The 23550-nt window shown below is 40.1% G+C and overlaps 1 protein-coding gene and 1 pseudogene across 1 annotated transcript in view; one reads left to right on the top strand and one right to left on the bottom strand.

Annotated features, from left to right (window-relative positions):
• OTOGL (otogelin like) overlaps positions 1-10829 on the top strand; it is a 168234-nt gene extending 157405 nt beyond the window's left edge. The window contains exons 55-58 of the mRNA XM_075552752.1: positions 4054-4173; positions 6958-7003; positions 9714-9793; positions 10629-10829. Coding sequence (XP_075408867.1) covers positions 4054-4173; positions 6958-7003; positions 9714-9793; positions 10629-10829 — 447 coding nt within the window. The remainder of the gene's footprint in view (positions 1-4053; positions 4174-6957; positions 7004-9713; positions 9794-10628) is intronic.
• Positions 10830-22386: 11557 nt separating this feature from the next.
• On the bottom strand, positions 22387-22879 carry LOC142449904 (protein yippee-like 2 pseudogene; annotated as a pseudogene).
• Positions 22880-23550: the final 671 nt, after the last annotated feature.

The raw sequence follows: 23550 nt of genomic DNA, 5'->3' as shown, positions 1-23550 counted from the left end.
CCGCCAGCAGGGGAGCTAGCTTCTCACTGGTCCTGATGCTCTCAGTCAGAAGGTCTCTTGGTCTTTTCCTTTGTGGTCTAGGAAGCCTGCCTGCCACTTTTTACCGTTTCATAGTCTCAGTGACTCCTCTGCTCTGTTTCATGGTCTCCGAGTCATGGTTTTTCTGCCTCCACTTCAGCAGGAACTTTACACATCCTAGCTGACCTTTTTGGGGGTCCCAGGATTATCTCAATTTCTGCTTCTGAGATTGTTCTTTTACACTGAGAGGAAAGGCAAAAGTGACCAGTCTCCCAGTTAGAATTCTCTCTACCTATTTGCATAGCCCCAACTAATCATTGGGTAGGAGTAAGAGCAAACAAAAGAATCATATGTAGTTAATTTCACTCAACCCCAGAGCTAATGATACCAAAGATCCAAGAGACCCCATTTCTACACCACACTTTTCCACCAAAACCAATATGAAATTATTCAGAATTCTCCCATTATTCATAATAACCCTATATAGATGTGAAAATAGTCAAATAGCCAACTAAAAAGAAAATTTCTCCAAATTTATACATTTGATAAAATGTAAACATGAAAAACTATCCTTTAGTGCCATAACTGATTATCTTACAGTTTCGTGTAAAATAATGTTGTTGATTTAAATCGTTAAAGCTATGGATAATGTTTATCTAGCTTATCCAAATAACATTTGTCTTATGTGTTTTATACAAAAGGAAGTCTTGATAGAAACTTATAAAATGCAGAGAAGATGTAGGTGCCAGTAAGAGAGAAAGAATTAAGTATTCCTGGGAAAACGATGGTAATTTTGGGATCTTAATGAAAAACAACATAAATTCCCAAGGTGTCAATAATTTAGGAAACATTGGTATACAAACTAATATTAATGGAATTAGATCTGAGATTTGATTAAAAGGTTAAATTATGTTGGTAATATATATTTAAATACAACATACAATACAGTATAGGTAAATATTCATAATATCAACTTTTGACTTTCTCAAGGGCAAGGTATAGCTTTCCAGAAATTTAATTTGTATGAAACAATTAAATTTTATTTTGTTTCTTTTATACTGAACTTGCAGTGTTTCTTGTTAAGATTTATAGAAGACATTAAGCCTTTCATATATTAGGATAGAATCTAGAGAGAGCAAAGTTGCCAGAATCATTAAAAATTATTTATTAGTCTTCAAAGGACTCCAGGCCAAAATTTTAGCAGGCTTTTAAAATTTGGATTAGTAAAATAAAAATACAGATGCAAATGACAGTCCTATAATTATAATTTTCAGCTGATTTTATTTTTAAATAGAAACTATAAAATTAAGAATTAGACAAATAGTTGTGATGTTCAAGACCATAATTTAAAAATTAGGGATATGGTTATTTTAAATCATTTTATTGGGGGGGGCTCTTACAGTTCTTATAATATTCCATATATCAATTATGTTAAGCATTTTTGTATATATGTTGCCATCATCATTTCCAAAACATTTTCTACTTGAGTCCTTGGTATAAGCTCCTCTTTTTTGCCCTCACAGCCCCATCCTCCCACCCTCGTGAATCTTTGATCAATTATATATTTATATTATTATTTCATATGTTACATGGTCCATTTTCTCCCTTCACCCACATTTCTGTTATTTGTATTCTTCGGGGAGAGGGCTATATAGCCAACCTTGTGATGGGTTCCCCCTTCCTCCCCCTTCTCCTCACCAACCATCCCCTTACCCTCATTATATTGTTACTCCCACTACTGTTCCTGAGGAGTTTATCTGTCCTGAGTTCATGTTTCAAGGGCTGCTATCTGTACAATGTGTGTTCCCCTGGTCTAGCCAGATTTGTAAGGTTGAACTGGGTCATGGTAGAGGGGGAGTGGGGGGCAGGAAGCATTCAGGAACTAGAGGAATGATGTGTGATCCATTGGTGCTATACTGCACCTTGGTTGAATCATCCCTTCCTTATAACCCTTCTGTGGGGGGATATCCAATTGTCTACAGATGAGCTTTGGGTCTCCACTCCAACGCCCCTCTTCACACCAATATAGTTGCTTGTTTTGGATTTTTTCATATCTGATACCTAATCCCATCAACACCTCATGATCACACAGGCTGGTGTGCTTCTTCCATGTTACCTTATTTGCTTCCCTGGTAGATGTCTGCTTGTTTAATCTCAAGCCTTTAAGACTTCAAACACTATTTCTTTTGATAGCCGGCACCATCTGCTCTCCTCACCACATTTGCTTATGCTCCTATTTTGTCTTCAGTGATCATGTCGTGTCGGGAACGTGACTATCAAGCAATACCAAGTTATGAGAACAAAGTTTTCTTGTGTTAAGGGAGACCTTGAAGAGGTCTGCTATCTTATGTACATTGGCCTCTATCCCTTTCATTATAAATTAATATATTTACATATATACATGCCTATTGCTATACCACTATAAATAGCTTTTGCCTCCTATTTCTTTCCTCTATTTCCTTTCATTTTCCTCTTATCCCATTATTATGTTCACCCTCCATTCAATTCTCAGTAATTCCTCTCAGATACATTGTACTTGATTAAACCTCACCAGGCATTATGCGCCCTCATTATGCATCATCAATTATAGATATTTTGTTGTTCCCTTATCTCTGAGTTTGTTGGCGCCCCCCTCCCCCTCCCCATTCCCTCCTCTCCCATGTCCCCCCCGGGTACCTTGATATTGTTTGTTCTGCCTATCTTATATAGATAGACATAGGGCAAAAGAAAACAAAAACAAACAAAATAAGGGGGGAAAAACCAAAACAGTAGATAATTCCAGGCCTGTCTGCTAACCCTTATGTATGTTTTCCGATCAAGTCTGATGAGGTGCCAAGTCCTGTCCCCAAGTCAGAAGGCTATTTTCAGGACTCCTTGGGGACATGGTTACTTTGCTCCCCTTGCTGCCCTGTTGCACTCCCTTTGCATTTCACACGCTGTGCAGGGGGCAGACCAGGCACCCTTTCCACACCATGTCTCCAGTGCTGATCCATGGCACTACGGGTCAGTGAGGGAATGTCATGTCTTGTGCATTGGCTGCTCTAAGCAGGGATGTTGTCCCTGGGGCTTGGTGGGCCATGATGAGTTTCTCTCTCTTCTCCCTTTTAGTTCGCTCCTGCTCCCATGCGGCCTGGACAGACCCACCTTTCTCCCAGTCTGTCTCTTCAGTGCGGTCCTCTGTTGGGTTCTCCTGGGGAGCAGGGCTTGGACCCGACCCCGTTGTCATCTCTGTTTGCTCGCTGTCAGTGTTCAGCGGATTTTATTTTTAAATAGATATTATCAATTTAAGAATCAGGTGAATAGTTGTGATATTTGACACTATTTTAAAAATTAGGAATATGTTTTTTAAAAAAACTTTAAATTCAAACTCACCACCATTGAGCCAATTCTGTCTCATAGTGAGACTGTGGAAATATAGAATTGCCCTTGTAGGTTTCTGAGGGTGCACATATTTATGGGAGCAGAAAGCCTCATCTTTCCCCAGAAAGATGGGGATGAGTTTGAACTGCTGACTCTATGGCTAGCAGCCCAGCTCATCACTCACTAGAGGTCCTAAAATAACTATAAAGTTATACAAAGTTAGAACCATAAATTAATAAACATTATCTTATAAGGAGATTTTTAATTTCTTGGTGATAAGGGAGTAGAAGGATGAATAAACAAATCTTAAAATGGGAGGTGTACAAGTTATATGATTTGTTGTTTTTTAATTAGTGGAAAAGTGTAAGCACAAGGCCTTTGACACTTGGCCAATTAGGCAATTAATTTTATAGTGGAAACAAATACCCATTTGTTTCTCTGTTACATAATTATGTATTTAACGTGGCCAATTGTTGAATGTCAGAAGTCTTGCTCTAATATTTTGTTATTAATTATAAAACAATAAATTGGGGGGAAATTTCAGATGGCACACTTTATATCAGAAAAATCTGTATCTTGATTTGATTTTTGATTCAGTAGGATAACACATATTTTACTTAAGGAATTTGTGCATTTTGATTTGAAGAAGCAGTTACTTTCTCCTTTTGGTTTTAGGAGGGGAGTACCTGGAACTATAATTGCACCACATATGAGTGTGTCAAGACTGATGAAGGGGCAATGATTCTGAACTACAGTATGGTCTGTCCTCCTTTTAATGAGACCGAATGCAAAGTGGTACGTACTTTGTTCTAAGTGAGAAAAAGTAACAGCAAATGTAATTGAGAAAGTCCATATTCATGTGTTTTCCACGGTCATAGTTTGTGGTTTATTTATGGTATTAAATGTTATATATCTATAGATAAATAAAAGAACTATTTGATTGCCTCTGTCCTCTTGAATCATATGGCTCTCTATGAATGGACACTGGGTGTGTTAGTCTGGGTAGACTAGAGAAACAAATCCATGGACACACATGTTTTCATAAGAAAGAGATTTATACATAAGAGCAATTGAACATTGAGAAAACATTCTAGCCCAGTCCAAATCAGGTCCATAAGTCTGATATTAGCCCATATGTCTGACACCATTCTAAAAAGTCCTCTTCAGACTCCCAAAACACATGCAATGACGCCAAATGTAGAAGATCACAGGCCAGTGGATAGAAAGTCTGGATCCAGGGGCACTGGAAACATCTCAGCGCTGGCAGGGGTCTCTGCATGGCTTCTCCAGCACCCAGGGCTGCATCAGGGTGGGTCCATGTGTCTTGTCAGCTGCTATGTCTCCCAGGGTGTAAGCAGAGAAACTCTTACCTCCAAGGAGGAAATACCGAATTCCCAGAATCCTTAGGGGAAGGCAATGGCCACACAGAAGCCTCATTGGCTATGACCTGATTGACAGGCTAGACTATGCCTCCACATGCTTAATCCTTAAACTGACAATTATATAGCGACCACACTGAGTTTTCTATATAGACCACGGAGTTATTGAAATATAATATGATCAGGAGATCTGATCTCTTTCTCAATATGGACTACTAAATTAATTCTTTAGAGATTGGCTAATTTTCTTCCTTAAAAAATTAAACAAGCAGACTCACGCATCATTTTCCTTTTAACATATACTTGCCTAAGATAAATTCGCCTTACTCTTTCTGAGCACAGCCCATGGTAGAACTTAGCACACGTGATAACATTTCTGATTCCCCCTTTTCTCTCTCTCTACCAATTTCTTATTCTTTCTGAGGAAGATTTGTTGAGGGATAGCTTTCTTTTAAATAATGTAATTTTTATTTTCAAAGATCATAGTGGTTTAAGTACTTGCTGTTCGGTGCCATGGAGCCCGTTCTGGCCCCAAGTGACCCCGAGTGAGTACAACAGAACTAAACGCCGCCTGGTCCAGTGCCATCCTCACAAAAGGTCTCCTGTTTGAGGCCATCGTGGCAGCCCCTGTGTCAGTCCCCTCTTTGGGGGCCTTTTTCTTTATCACTGCCCCTCCATTTTACCAAACATGACGCCCTTCTTCACGGCCTGGCTTCTCCGCACGGCATGCCCAACGAGCTCTGAGGAGTACCCTGGCTGTGCTTCCCGGACAGAGTGGTTTGTCCTTTTGCAGTCCGTGGTACTTTCCGTATTTTCTGCCAGCGCCACAATTCAAACACATCAATGCTTGTTTGGTCTTCCTTATGTTGTTTAAATACTGAGGAAATAAAACCTGATGCAGAATGTTCGCCTCTGTCCGTCAGTTTGTCATGTGTGTGTGGCAGCGTGTGTCCTGCTGTGATGGTCTGTTTCCAGTATTTCGAATATGAGCAGGTGCACACACAAGGAAAAGATCTCAGCAGAGCTACCAGCAAAGAGTAAGCTATGAAGAAGGAATGGGCTATCCATTTCAGAGGAGTTTGCTACAGACCACCCCACAGATAGCACAGAAATATTGTCAGGTACTGAAAACCTAATGAATGGAAGCAGAGCATTTTCAGAGGTTTTGCCAGAAGATGAAACCCTTGCACTGATAGGAGATACCTTCCGAGCCGAGTCAGCGTTCATGATTGCGGGCAAGGAAGGCCGGTGGGAGGAAAGCCTTTGGGAACTCATTTGCTTAGGGGGCATGCCTCCAAAGGAGAAGAAACATTTGCAAACATAAATTAATAATTAGGATTAGGAATATACAAAGCATGAATCTACAAAAATTGGAAACTCTAAAAATGAAAGGGAATGCATAAAGATTAATATTTTAGATATTAGTGAGCTGGAATTGACTGGTATTGACCCATCAAGAATCAAAGAGGACATTTCAAAATCTGTCTTGAAAGACAATGTCTATCTGCATGCAAGAAAATCCAATCTTAGCAACTATTATTCAAATTTCTGCCCCAACCACATTTGCTGAGGCACTCATTTTGCATCAAGGAGCGCGTCGGAAGGGTGAGCACCACAGAATGCCAGGATCTTAGAACAAAGGGTTCTTGCATTGAGAGAGGGCTTGAGCAGAGGCCCAAAGTCCATCCACTTCCTCAATGTATTGCCAAATAAATAGATGGACATAGGTCAAATACCTCTATTTTTATGAATGAATATGTTTACATATGTACACACCCATGTTTATATCTGTATCCATAGCTTTGCTCTCTGGATCTTTTTTCTATTTCCTTTTACTTTCATTCTGTCCCACCACCACCCTCACCCTTCTGCATCTTAGTAATTTCCCTCTGCTAGATTGACGTTGCTTCCAACACCCTCAGGATCTCTGTCTTCCTTGTTGCTGATTTTACTCTTAGTATGTATTTTCCTCTACTCTTGTTCATATTACTAATTTAGAGATGATTTATTTTTCAACAGAATATCTGTACTTAAATGCATGAACAAAGAAATCATTAGAAATAAAACTCCAGCAATTTTCTACAAATATATATATTTGCAATTTATTGAATAAAAATATTGCAAATATTTTAGCTGATTATTTCTGATCTAGTAGAAAATAGAAGAATGTTGTTTTAATTATATATTTTTCTCTTTCTAGAATGAAGGGGTTGTGAAGCTTTATAGTGACGGCTGCTGCAAGATCTGTAAGTGAGAGCAGATTACATGACTGCTTTTATGCAGATTTTAGATACTCTTCAGTTCAGAGAGGCAAGGAGACTAATACATTATATAAGGAATACTATTCAATTGAGCTGTGTCATACAGTTGCTAGCTTTGTAATTCAGTCATTATCCTCTGGACTACGATGAAAATCGTCTTAGTCTGAATAACTTGTAATTGGAGTTTCTTCCGTTTCCTTTTCTAAACTCTGTCGCGTAATCCTTGCCGTCTCTGACTGCTATCACGTCAATGCAGACGTCTCGCAGTGACCCTGCTGCTGCGGCTTTCTGAGACTGTAAAGCCGATAGGTGCGAACTAGAAACTGTGCTTGGGAGCCTATCTCGTAACCCACTGAACCGCTGGCATGACATAGCACAACATGTTAATGCAGGTTATAGTATCCTTTATGAATGCTGCCAGCTGCCAGCCACAAGATCAGCATCCACATGCGTTGTACAATCATCACGGCAATCAGTTTTAGAACATTTTCTTTAAAAAAAAACAAAAACCATTTTATTGGGGGCTCTTACAGCTCTCATCACAATCCATACTTCAATTGTATCAAGCACATGTGTACATAAGTTGCCATCATCCTTTTCAAAACATTTTCTTTCTACTTGAGCCCTTGGTATCAGCACTTTATTCTCCTCCCCTCCCCCTTGTGAACCCTTAATAAATTATAAATTGTTATTGTTTGCATATTTTACGCAATCTGCTGTCTCCTTTCACCCACAGTTCTGTTGTCCCTGGGGGTGGGGCATTATACATTGATCATTGCCATTGCTTTCCCTTTCCCCCCTTCTCCCTCCACTCTCCCAGTACCCTCCTGGCATTGCTACTCCCATTATGGTTCCTAAGGGCTCTATCTGTCCTGGATTCCATGTGTCTGGAGCTCTCATCTGTACCAGTTCACATGCTCTGGTCTAGACAGATTTGTAAGGTAGAACTGGGGTCCAGATTTGGGGTGGGGGGAGGAGGTATTAAAGAACTAGAGGAATATTGTTTCTTTGGTGCTATACTGCACTCTGATTGGCTCATCCCTTCCTTGTGACCCCTCTGTGAGGGGATGTCCAATTGTCTACAGATGTGTGTTGGGTCTCCCCTCTGACCCCCCTCACTTACATCCATATGATTGTGTGGGGTGTTCTGATGGCTGATACCTGATTTCATTGATGCCTTGTGATCTCACAGACTGGCGTGCTTCTTCCATGTGGGCTTTGTTGCTTCCCTGCTAGATGGCCGCTTGTTTACCTCCAAGCCTTTAAGACCACATACTCTTTATCTTTCTTCATTTTAGCTCCCAATTTCCCCTACCTCCCCATCCCCTCTTATACCCCCACAGTACCATTAATCCAGTTACTGTCTCTATACATTTACCTATCTTGGATTTCCTATACAGAAACACATTTTAAAGCAACAACCCAATACAACAACAACAAAGTAAAACAGATGAATACCTCCATTGAAAAGAAAGCAGTAAATATTAAAAAGTAGAATAAATTTAAATGGATCATAAGGGAGATCACATGATATGGGGCTAACTTTTAACCCATCTGCATCTGCAACAATCCAATTTTCAATGAATTCTACACAATCGCAAGGTTATTCACAAACCCGACCCACATCTTTTACTACATTGAAAGTCTGCTGTTCTGTATAACACACTTCAGAAATTTAATTTTAGTAAATTAAGTTTAAAGAGCGATATCAAAAATTTGAATACTTTTTTTGATAAACTTTTGTGCATGGAATATATTTTATATTAGTTTGAATTTTAAGATTTATTTTACAGTGGTTTTGAATGATTTTTAAGACTGAAATAGAAGAGGTATCCTGTAGTCATTTTTATTTTTTATGTTTTGGTTTGCAAAGTATCTTTGAGTTAACATAAAAATAACAGTGTAAGCTGTAGGAAAATTGAGGTGGATAGTATTGTTTGTTATCCAGAGAAGCATTCTGAAGGAGGGCCACACCACGGGACAGGTCAATACTGCCATGTTGTAGAATGGGAATTCTAGATACAAATTTCTGAATATCTGCATGATTTTTAGGTGCCTTTCATGAAGGGCTAAATCCCATAAATATCTAAAAGTGTTCTTGACTGTTTAGAACTGTATATAATCATGTGGTACAAATAATAAAATACATTAGTGATATGACATATTTATAATGTGCACTACTGAGCACAGTAACAGTGCATCAATGAAGAACTCTGCTAAGTTTCCTAAACACTATTACACTATTTTTTATTCACAGTAATCCTAAGAAATGGATTCTAAAATTTATCCTGATTTATGCATATGAAATACATGAATTTGCTTATTTCCCTATACTGTGGTTTACTTCAAATATTAGTTTAAACACCCATATACCACATACAAGTAGATGTCATTATTTTATGTGTTGAATACTTTCAAATTTATGATTATGACAATCATTCTAAGAAGATGACAGATACATATGTAAGACATAACAAGGAAAATCCATTTACAATGTGAAAATAAACTTCGTACATAAAATATCTGGGTAAATATTATTAATATGTCTCAATGCAGCAATATATTTTTAGAAGAACATTATGTTAATACAATTAAATAAATAACTAGTTGTATGCAATTAATTTATTATTTAATTTACTTAAGAAACCGTTTGACTCGGGCCTTTGAATGAATACTATATCATATCCTTCACCAGGCAAACGGGAAGAGAGGGCGTGCCAGCGAGCGATTATCAAAACAGTGGTGAGGATACAGGATTGCGCCAGCCACAGCGCTGTAAGTTCAAAAGGATCACTTTGTATATACGGGCTATGGATTTCCAGAAATAGATGTGTTATAGTACTAAGCAATTTGTAAGCCAGCAGATAAATATTATAATGTAAATAAAAATAAATAAAATCTAAACAAGTTAATTAAAATTAGTTATGAATGAGTTTGGATGAATTATTCTTAGTTGACATAATAAATAGTTCTGAATGATGCACCCAATCTGGACATTTAGAAATTTTAAAAGTATATTTGACTACTTATTTCTTTAAATATGCGTTTCTGTTCAGCAGAAAAATAGTCCAACTTTCCAGCTTTGTCCCCTGTAGAAGGAGGGTGGCCTGTCTCCAGTAGAGTGATGAAGCTGTTATTAAGACATCCATGTTGCTGTAATCACTGAGTTAATCCCAACCGATGGCAGCCCCATGTGTACAGAGTAGATTTGCTCTGTAGGCCTTTCAAGATTGTGATAACTAATCAGGTCTATCTTCCTAAATGTCTCTCTGGGTGACTTCAAACTGCCAACTTTGGATGAGTACTTCTGTGTGTAACTGTTTTGTGTCACTCAGAGAACCCTAATAAATGTAGTTCATATGTCTACCTAGTTATGAGCATACACTTATGCCCTGAGTTATGTTTGCACTGCTTTGTTGGGTGTGACAGTTTACTGTCCCCTTGGATTTACTGGAGTTATGTTTCCATTTAGTGCTTTCTGGCAGCTACTAATCTATAGAAGCTGGAGAGTTGTAGTGATGAGGAAGACTTTGGTTTTACCTGCTTCCTTGGTGAAAACAAACATCTGTTAGTGTTTTTAAGACTATTTTCTTATGATCTCTTCTTCTAGATAAATGTCGCATCCTGTGATGGAAAGTGCCCATCAGCTACTATATATAATATCAACATTGAGAGTCACCTACGATTCTGCAAGTGCTGTCGAGAAAATGGCGTTCGAAACCTAAGCGTTCCACTCTATTGCTCAGGAAATGGCACTGAAGTCGTGTACACGCTCCAAGAACCCATAGACTGCACCTGCCAGTGGAACTGAAGCGCTGCAGACAACACCAATAGTTCAAAAAGAGTTGGCTGTTGTCACCATTCTTTAGGCACCAGGCAGATTTTTACTATTAAACATGAATGCATTTTCCAGACTAATAGATTGTGTTAATTTAATAGTTGACACAGAACATATATCATTTTAACATCGAAATAAGATTTCTTGACTTACTCTATTTCAGATAAACTTATTTTAAGAACTGAGATGTTGTTCTGTACAGAATAGCAACATCCTACAGATCTGGAATATATTCATTAGCTAGTAAGGGTCATTTTGCATAGTTTCTTCTGTTTCATTCTACAGTTATTTTATTATTTGCAATGTTTTCCACAGATGTTCAAATTAAGGCACCTTTCAATCTGTTCTGTATATTCTGGTAAATACAATCAGTTAAAATCAAAAGTGTGTGCTTAGAGGCAGATAATTGCACAATAGGATTTTTGTATTATTTAAAGGCTGGGTGTATATTTTGATATTATTGCATATTCTTCTCATTTTTTCAGGCTTACCTGATGACCACAGAAGCTGTATGACTTGTATAAATTCATTCACTGTAATAATATAGTGAGTTTAGGTTAGGTTAACATTTAGGGCAACCCAAATGTCTTTCATAGAATCTTCCATTCTTAAAGAGCTTGCAATGAATAGAAATAAAAATTTTAAATCCAATGCTTTTAAGAAAACAAAAATTGCTATACCTACCCATACCCCTGCATATGATAGCTTTCTCCACAGGGACGAGATGAGAATGTAGTATCATTTGCTAATGAGAAGACGGAGATCCTGAGCTTTTATTTTTTATACCACTAAGGCAATTAAATATGTTGTTACTATTTAATATTCAGTTAGATATTTGATTTCTCATTGACTGATTTTTGAGATGTGTTTGGAGATTGTCAAAGTTGAGTGTCATTTTACTGTTAATAAGTGGTTTTGCTAATGAAGAATGAAATAAAATCATTTGAATGCATTAGTAATACTATAGTGGAATCCATGTTTTAAAATTAATATAGATTATTGACAATTTCAAGGACTATAACTTGAGATCTTTGCAAGCACTCAGATTCTCTACCATTGTGGTATATAATGATTTCCTTATCTGTAAAAATGAACCCAGGAATTGCAGTTGTGTCCGCAGCAGACAGGTAATCAGATGGCTAATAGTTCAAACCCACTTGTTGTTCAACGTGGGGTGGTGGGGAATCGGCTCCTATAAAGATCAATAGTCTCAGAAACTCTAAAGAGCTTTCGCCTCTGTCCTGAGGGTCACTGTGAGTGGGAACTGACTCAGCAGTAAGGGTGGGAATCTGTGAGAAGGAGAGACTATCCTACTTCATGAAGTGGTGGTAGAGATCAAATAAGGTCAGTAGCAAACTAGCAGTAAATTTTCTTTGAAGGCAGATGCTGGGATCTGATGGGCTAGTCTCTGTTTCTAGCTAGGTGATTTGTTATCACCTACTAGTGTTTCGATTACAAACCAAGCTTCCCAAGAAAGATATTGAAATTTTTGTATGGTTTGGACTTTCAGAATAACTCATAAATAGATAAATGGATGAATATGACATCAGGAAAATCTAATACCTATTAGATATAGTAATTAATTTTATTTTTCTTGTGCTCAATATCTGTATTTCCTCCAGATTTTACTATTTCAATATTCTTTCATTCTTCTTAATATAGAAATTTAATCATATGTTTTCGGCTAAAATAAATGTCTATTTTGCTTGAAAGAAAGTGTGCACCTGAAATAGAGGCATATATGAGTAATCCAATGCAATTTAAAAAATGTAATCTCTGTAAAATAGTTGTTATTGAATTTTTTAAAATCAAAGCACTTTTAAACCTATTTGGGGGGTTAGGGAGAATTCTCCTGGAACACTCATTATTCATGAGCAGAAATATAATCAAGGGGGGTCAGCCTGATTGGTAGGTGATAAGGTGTAGCTGACATGCGCCGCTCCTGATGAGCAAGTCCCCAGACTGGCTTAGACTCATGCTCTGAAGCTGGCCCTCCTGCAGCCGTTAGGGTGCCTGAGGCCAGGAAAGAGTCATTGACCTTCTAACAACCCTGACCACCCACTTAACTCCTCCACTCCTCGGCCACGTCTGCCCCAGGGCAGAGTAGAACCCCTGTCCTCAGCGATGCAGCAGCGCTCAACACAATCCGAGAACACCTTGCGTCGGAGCTCAAACTAAACATCGGAATCCGACCCGGCACATGTGATTTCTGTCAACCAAAGCAGTTCGCGTTTCGGTCACGTGGCGTTACTTGGCGTTGTTAGTGCGCGTCGTTTAAATCTTTTGCAGCTGTGTTCCATGCGTTTTGCTATAATTTCCTTTTTTTTGCGGCTTTTTGTACTGTTTTTAGATCAAAAACCTGGGTCCTAAGTCAGAGTTTTTAGGAAAAAGGAACTGGTTAGCCGTGTAATCTATATTGTTGATGATAATTTAGTAACCGCTTTTAGAAAACAGTTAAGGAAACGCCAACAGCAGACCAAATCAGACAGGTTTATTTTATTTAATTTTTTTAAGGGAAAGCCGGACAGATCCTAGTGAAAAAAGTCAAAGAAGGGGAAAAAAAAAAACTCCTGCAAAGCAGCAACCAGTTAATTTCATGGAAGGGGATTCCCCTTCCAAACAAGGCCTCTCTGTCCACACCTCCTCTGCACATCTGTGTCCGCAGATCCAGATCCTCATCCATCTAGAGGTATGGGCTACACTATAGTGTTAGAAACTTTTTAAATGTTGAGCTTCTTATTTAAATTATGTTACTCAATTCTGAACTTATTGACTTTAACTTTCTGCGTAATGTTTTGTATAAAAGCAAGGTTAGGGTAAACACTTGATGAATAGATTAATCCATTTTCAGTTATTTCTTAAGGGAAACATTGCTTTGGAACTGGACGGCCTTGCATCTTGATGCTCCTTCTGGGACGGGTTGGCTTTGAGGTCCAGGCTTCTGTTTTGGCTTCCCTCCCGCTTCGTAGCCTGGAGAAAGCACCGTACCCTTGTCAGCGCCCTGATGGGCGGATTATTACACAGCTTGAAAACTGGGCGGAATTAACATCCTGTAAAGCAGATGGATGAGTGAGTGACGACCTGGGAACCAGCAGGTACACTGCTCACTGTCCCTCCCATAGGGCCCGGGTGGCCCAGCTTAGAGTTCACGGCTCAGCTGAAGGCTGGCAGTGCTGTGGAAGAAAGTCTGGGCAGTCTGTGTCTATCTTCCACAGGCACGAACGTCCTACTGCATGTTCAACTCTGACCTGGATTGCTACTTGATTTTTCAGTCACTTGTCACTCCGAAGGGCTGATGGGAGCTGCAGAGGCTCCCAGTTAGATCTGTGTCTTATGGGAGCGAGGGCCTGCTTCTGAACGACCTGGCCTGTGTCTGCTTTCAGTTGACAGCTGAGTACAAACTAGTTGTACCATTCTGATGCACACACACTCACACACACACACACACACACACACACGGTGCAGCGGGCTGATGTCGGGGAACATGGAGGCACGGTGCTTCGCTTTGGTTGAACATGCACAGCCTCAGTAAAACCCTTAGGGGTAGGTTAATCATTGTGAACAACATAACAACAAAAACATCCCCCCCCTCCCCCAAGGGATGGACATTCTTGCTAATATCCCCAGCAGGCTTGCTGTGAGTGTTTGTACAGATGTGCACAGTACATGGAAGTGCAGCCGTGGGTTCGGACTGGAGGGCTGATGCTGCTGAGCGGAAGGGAGACCTTTCTTTCTCTTTGCATCCATAGACCAGCATCTGCCAAGCCCAGCATGCTTCCTGGGACTTTGTCAGCTCGGACGGAGTAGTTCTGATCATTTAACCACCAACAGTGTACCTTTTAAAGGGCATCTTCCATGAAGGCCCCTTTTGCTAGTTTGCAAAAGGTTAGCAGTAGTTTTATTCCCACTCTGCAGACTGCTTTTTTTTTCTTTTCTAAAGAAAATCCTGTAAAAGGCTATGCTGCGTGGAGTCTTGCTTTAACATTTGACATTGCATTTTCAGAAAAGTCATCTTAAACTTTTATAGTTTTTTTCACCAGCAACTACTAGCTATGAATCTTGAGGAAACTGTGAAAAATATGTTTTCATTATCCCAACGTATGCGATATAAAGCAGCATTTTAGAAAGTCAAAAATGGAGAAAATATGGAACCTTTTGTTTTTTGTTTATAAAGTAGGAGGTTTACAGGTTTTCTGCCTCTACAGTCATAATTGCTTTATATCAACATTAAAATGTGGTTGCTTATATTTTAAGAACTATGCACACTTATATATGTACATGCATCACTATATAAACTGAATGTAAATATTGTCTTGATATTTATGAGTATATATAAATACATATACTCAGGTTTGTGATGCACTTTAATAATTCTATGTGAGAATTCATTACAATGCCTCCTGAGGTTCTAATAGCTTCCTTGTTGAATTCTTAAGTTTGCTGTATATATACATTTATATGCAGATATTTGTATATACATATATCCATGAGTGTCTCTCCAGAAAGTTTCAAGAACTGTGCTTTTTAGGGTTGTACAGTATAAAATGATGGCTAAAGTCTTAAGCTCTCTGGTGAAATAGATAGACATTCACAGCCTGATAGCATATTTTTTCTGTAATTCTAAGTAAAGGAATTTTATACTCATGAATGAGCATATGTGAATCACATGGCTCACCTTTCTCATAGGACTAGTATGAACTTAACGACAATAACACATCTAAAGCGCCTGAAGCATACTTAGCACACACTAGGTCTATGTTCTGGTCGCTGAGTCGCTCTCCAGGTGATGTTGGCTTGGGGACCCGTGTGTGCAGTGCAGAGCCAAGCTTCTCGATGGCCTTTTCAAGGTTGCCCCCTTTTAGAAGCCAGGCCCGGGGCATTCAAACCACCTAGCTGAGTCTTAATCATTAGCTACTTAATCAAAGTCTTAACCAAAACTACTGCTTTGATAGATACTAATCAAACCAAAACCGCGGAGCCAATTCTGACACATACCAATCCATAGAGGGCTTCTGGGACTTTAAATACTTATGAATACAGATAGCCTCATCTGTCTCCTGCTGAGAAGCTGTGGGTTCAAACAGCCGACCTTGCTACCAGCAGGCTCATGCTTACCGGACAGTGTCATCAGGGCTCCTTGACATGCACCGATAGGAGGAGGTCGAAATTTGTATTTTCGTATCTCCAGGGAAAGGACAGGATGGCGATGTCAATTTACATCTCACTTCCCACATGACAGCTGGCATTTCGAATGTTTCTCGTTCACTCTCAGGTGGCAGCTTTCCCTAAAAACCCTCCATGTACCCTGACATTTCCACCTGTCAACATCTATCAAGAACTGAAATTCTCTTCCGGCAGAGCTGTTGTTGTTTGGTTTGTTTCAATTTATCCTGGGATCTGACTAAATCCTAAATTATAGTGGCTGACTCCTAAAATACAGTTGACTGCTGCCAAAACATATTGTCTTGTGGAAGTTACTATTCCTTAAGACCAGTTTACTATGAAAAGATCAAAATGGATGTCGGGGTGGGGGGGCGGGTTTGAAATTTGCCCTTGAATAAAGAGCATAGCTAAGGTGAATGGAATAAATGATAAAGTATGAAATCTGAATAGAAGATTTCATAGAAAGGGTTGAGGAGATAAATTAACAAGACTTGAAGCACTTGGTGAAGATCAAAGACTACAAACCTTTACTAAAGGATTACACCTCAACTAAGGGGGGGAATCTCACAACTGGACCAATAACTAGTATCATATTGAATGATAAATGGAGAAAATTGATATTAAAGTTGTCAAGGATTTCATTTTATTTGGACCCACAATCAACATCTATGGAAACAGCAGTCAAGAAATCAAAGGGCGTATCACATTAGGTAAATCTGCTACCACAAGACCACTTTAAAGTGTTCAAAAGCAAAGATTTTACTCTCAGGACTAAGGTTTGCTTTACTCTTATATAAGCCGTGGAATTGTCAATCTGCCTTCCTTTCCAATGTCTGTACATTGAAAGCTGAATAGGAACCTTGGAGAGTAAAGAAGAGCCGAGGCCTTTGAAGTGTGGTGTTGAAGAAAAACAGTAAATAGACCCTGGACTGACAAAGAGTGACAAATCTGCTTTGGAAAAGGTGCATCTGGAATGCTCTTGGAAGCAAGCGAGTATGGCCAGACTTTATCTTCCACATCGTGCACATAGTTTGGGGACCGGCCAGCCCTTGGGGAAGGACATCACAGGCGGTCAGTGAAAGAGAGGAGGCCTCTCAGTGAGCAGGATGAACACAGTGGCTGCAGCAATGAGTTCAAACAAGCTGTGAGGATGGCCAGTGACGGGGTGTTGGTTCTTGTGTTGTACACCAAGTCTCTGTGGGCTGACCCAGCTCAATGGCACCCAACAACAGCTATCTATTAAAAACCAACATAAAAACCAAGCCCCCAGCTATGGAATCAAGGGACCCTAAGCCATGGGAACAGAAAGCCTCTTCTTTTCCGGGAGAAGTTGAGGATTCTACTCACCTACATATGAGAGACCAGTTCCCGAAGAAGACACTATTCTCGATAAAGGGGAGGCAGCAAAAGAAAGGAAGGCATGCGATGAGATGGACGAATGCAGTGGCTGTAACAATGGGTTCTAACATAAGAACAATTGTGAGGGTGGCAGGCCCGGCTGGTGTTTCATTCTGCGGTACACAGGGTCTCTATGAATCAGAACCAAATCAACAGCACCACCAGCAGTCTTGCAGTTCACAGTCCAGCACTTACTTGATAGGGCCCCCAGAGTTGATATAGAAAAGAGTTATTGCACAGTAGTGGGAGCTAGTTGTGGTGCAGGAATATTGGACCACCTGTGATAGACAAAGCTATCACGTTAATATGGCAGCCCACTTGCTTGTGTAGATACAGATCCTAAAGCTCTGAGTTGGAGAATGGAAATGGGGGAAGAATGTTACCTTTTTTCTCATTCTTCCTTACGGACTTTCTCTACTGTAATGAACAGACATAGTCTTCTGAAATCAGTTTTATTATATTATTTTAGTTTGTGAAATTTTGTTTTTCTCTTTTATTCAGTTTTAATAATGTTTAGAGAAACGTAGAGTGCCTGTGATATGACATTTTCTGATGCAAAAAAATTGGAAACATTCAAATATTCAGCAATTTTATGTTTGGTTATGGTTGTATAAAATGTGAAATTTATAGCTTGGATTATTAGAATAATTAAAAACTATATTTTAAAAGACAATATTTCCAGACAGAAATATTTGTGAGAAAACGAAGCTGTAAAATTAAAAATGTTAGAAGCATGACTGGAGATTGCATAGAAAATATTTTGGAAAGTACCATGTGAATATTTGTACATAGGTTTTCTGAGGCTAGTGGGTTACAGGTGAATTTATCTTCTTTGAATTAGTCTTCCTTTTCCAATTTCTCTTCAAGAAGTCAACGTTTATTTTGAAAAATAAAATGCAGTTTTATTCATTAGTTTCAAAGAAAGAATGAAGACCTTGGAGAAACAGCAGTTTGGGGACACAATAATTTATATATCACCAGGCTTTGCAGATGCTGCCGCCTGAATTTGGAGTCTTGTCTGGTCCTGTTTGCATCCAGCCACGGCCAACCCTACTGTGTATTTTGTCATCGCTGTAGATGTGAGCCCTGCACCGTGTCTCCTTGGAGCAGTTGCAGACAAGGGTCCAAAGACTGAAGAAAATTTTCACACTCTGAGCATTGGAGAGAAAGGATTTCGTTATAAGAAATCTTGCTTTTACAGACTCAGATCTGATTTTATGTTTCAGGGTGGTGACATCACATGCCATATTGACACAGGTGGCAAGTCCATCTATGGAGGGAAATTTGATGATGAGAACTTCATCCGCAAGCATACAGGTCCTGGCATCCTGTCCTTGGCCACTGTGGGCCCATTTCTAATGGTTCCCATTTTTGATCTGCATCACTAAGACTGATGGTTGGAGGGCAAGTAGGTGGTCTTTGGTGAGAGGAGAGAAGGCATGAACATTGTGGAAGCCGTGAGATTTGGGGCCTACGAATGGCAAGACCAGCAAGAAGATCAGAATTGCTGACTGTAGACAACTCAAATCCATTTGATCTGTGGCTGAGGGTCTACCCCAAGCAGCAGACCATTTCTGTGTGGCTCGGGAAATCAGCCTTGTATTCCAGGTTTGCTCGCAGCATCGTTTCCTCTCACTGCAGCTCTTTAGCCTCCCTGCCTTCCCATTTCCTTCTAAGTCGAGCTGGAAAGCAGAGTGCAATTTATGGTTCTGAAAGTGAAGCTAAACAATAAAACATTTTGCCACAAAGCATAAAGCTTGCCAATTAAATTTACCCGCAGTGTGCTAATTTGGAATATTATCAAGCACAAACAATAAGTAACTTTGTGGCTGACAGGAAGCTGTTTAGTCTGAAGGCTGGGAGGGCGCCCTGTGATGTGTGCAGTGCTGGCCTCCTACAATTAGCCGACGTGGCAATGCTCTCTCATCACTTAGACATGAAAAAATAGTGAGAAAGTGAACGTTATAGTTGTCGTTGTGGAAAAGAACGACGCAGCAGCTTGATTTTGAATGAAGCGTGTTCATGGCGCATGCCTATTTGACGCGCCTAGTTGAAGTGCGCGGGAGGGTATTTCCTCATTTGTGGTGAGCGTTTCCTGTCAGGGTGTGCTTCTTTGTCTGCTGAAAGAATTGTGGCTTTTGTGACACCACTGAATATCTGGTTTGCACCCAAGTCATATCATTTATGTATTTCAGAACACAATCAATTGAGATTAAATGACCATCAGACTCAATCATATGATTGGAATTGGGGAAAATGTTGTTTCTAAATATAAGGGTCTGTCAAATCCAGAAAGCAATGGCAATGTGAGTGAAAAAAAAATACATGCATGTAGAAAATGCTATTGCGATTTAAATTCAGATTTATTGTCATGGTCCACAACTCTGACCAAACACATCATAGCAGGCAATTTGTTGTTGCTTTGACATTTCTTTTCCTAGTATTGCAATGTATGTTATCATTTTCTTAAGATATTGCTGTTTGGAATAACTTAGCATCCTTTAACTCAGAAACGTTACTACCTTCTCCCTTCGAGATCATTTATAAAATGTTTAGACAATTCCTAACACAAAAAGTGAATCACACATGAATTTTTCCAGACAGAATACGCAGTAGTCATTTTGACTACATCTACGGGAAGATACCTTGGAGAAATTCAATATTAGCAGCTAAAACCAGACCAGGCACTGATTGTGCAACAGACCATTAATTGCTCATATGTAAATTCAGGATAAAGTTGAAGAAAATTAAAACAAATCCACCAGAGTCAAACTTTGACCTGAGTCTAACCCACCTGAATTTGGGGACATCTCAAAAACAATTTGACACATTGAACATTAATGACAGAAAACCTGATGGGCTATGAGAGAACAGAAACATCATTCACGCAGAAAGCAAAAGTTTACTAAAGAAAACAAGATGAAAATGGATATCAGAAGAGACTCTGAAAACTGCTCTTAATTACAGAACAGCTGAAACAAATGAAGGAAAGGATGAAGTCAAGGAGCTGAATAGAATATTTCAAAGGGCAGCTTGAGAAGACAAAGTCAAATATTATTATGAAATGTACAGGGCCAAGAGTTAGAAAACCCAGAGAGAAGAACACACCCAGGATATCTTAAACGGAAAGAACTTAAGATAAAATGTAGGCCTTGAGTTACAATTTTGAAAGATTTTAAAGGCAAAATATTGAATGATTCAAGAGAAGATAGGGATATACACCGAATCGCTGCAAAGATGATTGCAAAAAGAACTAGTTTACATGCCACAATTTCAACGCAGCATATGAGCAGGAACCAGTGGTGCTGAAGGAAGAAGTTCAAGCTGTACTGAGAGCATTAGCCAAAAACCAGGCTCCGGGAATTGGTGGAATGTCCTCTGAAATGTGCCAGCAAGCTAAAGAAGGACTGGAAGCACTCACTGGTCTAGGCCAGGAAATTTGGAAGACAGTTCCTTGGCTAGCTGACTGGAAGAGATCCATCTTTGTGCTCATTCCAAAGAAAGATGACCTAGCAGAATGCTCAGACTACCAGTCGATATCATTGGTGTCGCACACAAGCAACACTGTGCTTCAGGTCATCACATTGACAAGGCCTGCCGGCGAGTCAGGGCAGACGCAGAGCAGGATAAGGAACAGCATTGCTGATGTCAAATGAATCTTGGCTGCAAGCGGAGGACACCCAAAATATGTTTACTTGGTTTTCATTTACTATGGAAAGGCATTTGACTGTGTGGACCATAATAAACTGTGGAGAACCAAGAGAGATGGAGAATTCCAGAACACTTCATTTTGCTCACTCAGAACTTGTACGTGGGATAAAGAAGCATTTTTCAATCAAAACAAACAAACTCTGATGGTGTAAAATCAGGAAATGTGTGTATCAGTGTTGCATTCTTTCACCATATTTGTTCACTCTGTAGCTGGGCAAATCGCCCGAGCAGTTGTATTATATGAAGAAGAATTCGACATTAGCATCGGAGGAGGACTTACTAACAACCTGCAGTGTGCAGATGACCCCACCTTGCTTGCTAAACGTGAAGAGGACTTGAAGCACTTGCTGATGAGGATCAAGGATGGTAGTCTTCAGTGTGGATTACAACTCTATGTAAAGAAACCAAACTCCTCACACCTGGACCAAGAGGTAACAGCATGATAAATAGAGAAAAAGTTAAAGTTGTCAAAGATTTTGTCTTGGATCCACAATCAATGCTCATGGAAGCAGCAGTCAAGAGATCAAAAGATGGATTGCATTGGGTAAATCAGCTGTACAAAACCTTTTTAGAGTATTGAAGAACAAGAATGTTACCTTGAGGACCAAAATGCACCTGACCTTAGCCATGGCATTCTGCATTGAATTATGTGAATGGGAAAGTTGCACATTAAACAAGGAAGACCCTAGAAGAAAGAATGCATCTGAATTGTGTTGCTAAAAAGGAATATTGAAAGTACCATGGGATGGATAAAAGGACAAAAGGATCTGTATTTCCAGAAGGCCAGAGCGCTCCTTAGAGGCAAGGACAGCAAGACTATATCTCAAATACACTTTGGGCATATTGTCGGGAAATATCAATCCCTAGAGAAGGACATTGTGTTTGGTCAAGTGGAAGGGCCGTGAAAAAGAGGAAGGGCTCCGTGAGATGGATTGAGGCAGTGCCAGCTTGAATGGGCTCAGGCAGAGGAAAGGCTCTGGCTCTGGGTTGGAGCCAATTGTATGGCTCCTCACAACAACAACATACATGTTGCATTCCTAAAATGTGTTATACATATCTTAAAAGTCAGGTTCCTGAATTCTTCTTTTTTTTTTTTTTTAAGAGGCCAGTCACCAGAAAGATGTTGTTAGGGTGGGAGCTGCCCCAGATGGCTCCTAAATGGATAGAACCAAGTGTTCAGTCACTCTCTCACGCTCAGGCAGAATGTTCAGTTGGATGCCATTCACATGGATACTGGGTTGGGGGGGGACTTCTTCCATCAGTCCCAGCCGTTGTCCTTGATCATGTGTGCTAACTCAATGATGTATTTGCCTTCTTTATACTTCTGGCTGCTTTCAAAGGCATGCTCGTATTTCCAGCCCAGGGTGGTTTTGCAGTTTTCACAATAGATGTCCGTGACTGCGTGCAGTCCTGTTAGCAGCACTCGCTCTTCTGCGGGCCCGCAGCCCACGTTAACTACTGAATTAGAGGTACGCTTGCCCTTGACTTCCTTGGAAAGACTTGGAAATTAGTTCATCGTGATTGGCCAAATGGTCTCTGCAGTGAATGCAGCTGAAGGTCCGGTGGCAGGAGGGCAGATATGCCTGGAAAGTCTTGGATCTTGTCATCTTCACCATTGGCGCCGCTGAGCGTGGGGCGAACTCTGGGGCCACCCACGAGGCACTCCCACAGGACGGGTCGCACAGGAAACACCGGAAGACACAGGTAAAGGCCGTGGTTTGGCAGGGGGTGGGTGTGGGGCAGGCTCCACATACTGGTGAGATCTTCAGAGGAAGGACTTTCAAACAGAGGCCTAGGGCTGGTTGTCAGAAGCCTGACAGGGCTGTCTGGACTCCTCTCCAGCAAACAACTGACTCCATTTCTCCGTTAGAAGCTGAGCCCGTCGCTGCCACTCTGTCACCGCTCAGCCCTTTAGCAAACAGGCCTGTCTTGAGATGGCTTTAAGGTGATTTTCCTGAATTATTCTAAGCTTCAATATTTTTCATCGTAGACCAGAAAAATTATTAGGGAATGATATTGGCTGTGTAAAGTTCTTAGCATAATACTGAGCTTATAATGGGCACTCAGAAAACATTAGCTATTAAAACAGTTGTCGTTATCTCCATTATTACTCATCAGTGAATGGTTATTACTGACTACTAACTGAAGGGTCATTGGTTTGAATCCAGCCAGAGGTGCCTGAGAATAAGGGCCTCTTCATCTGAAAGTTCAGAGCCATGAAAAGCCTGTGGAGCACAGCTCCAGGTTGCGCCCATGGGGTCATCGTGCGTTCAAATCTCTACAGCAGTTGGTTGGTATTTGACAGACTGGCACTTGCATTGGTTCTGTAGGCGAAATTCCACAGCTTGTCTGTAAGTCTGCCGTACTGTGGTGTGGTGGCCTGTCTGTTGCTCTGATGCTGCATGTGATGCCACTGGTCTGG

The sequence above is a fragment of the Tenrec ecaudatus genome, chromosome 6, assembly GCF_050624435.1.
Source record: "Tenrec ecaudatus isolate mTenEca1 chromosome 6, mTenEca1.hap1, whole genome shotgun sequence".
Lineage (NCBI taxonomy): Eukaryota > Metazoa > Chordata > Mammalia > Afrosoricida > Tenrecidae > Tenrec > Tenrec ecaudatus.
The sequence above is the reverse complement of the archived record's forward strand: the minus strand, read 5'-3'. Positions and strand labels throughout refer to the sequence as shown.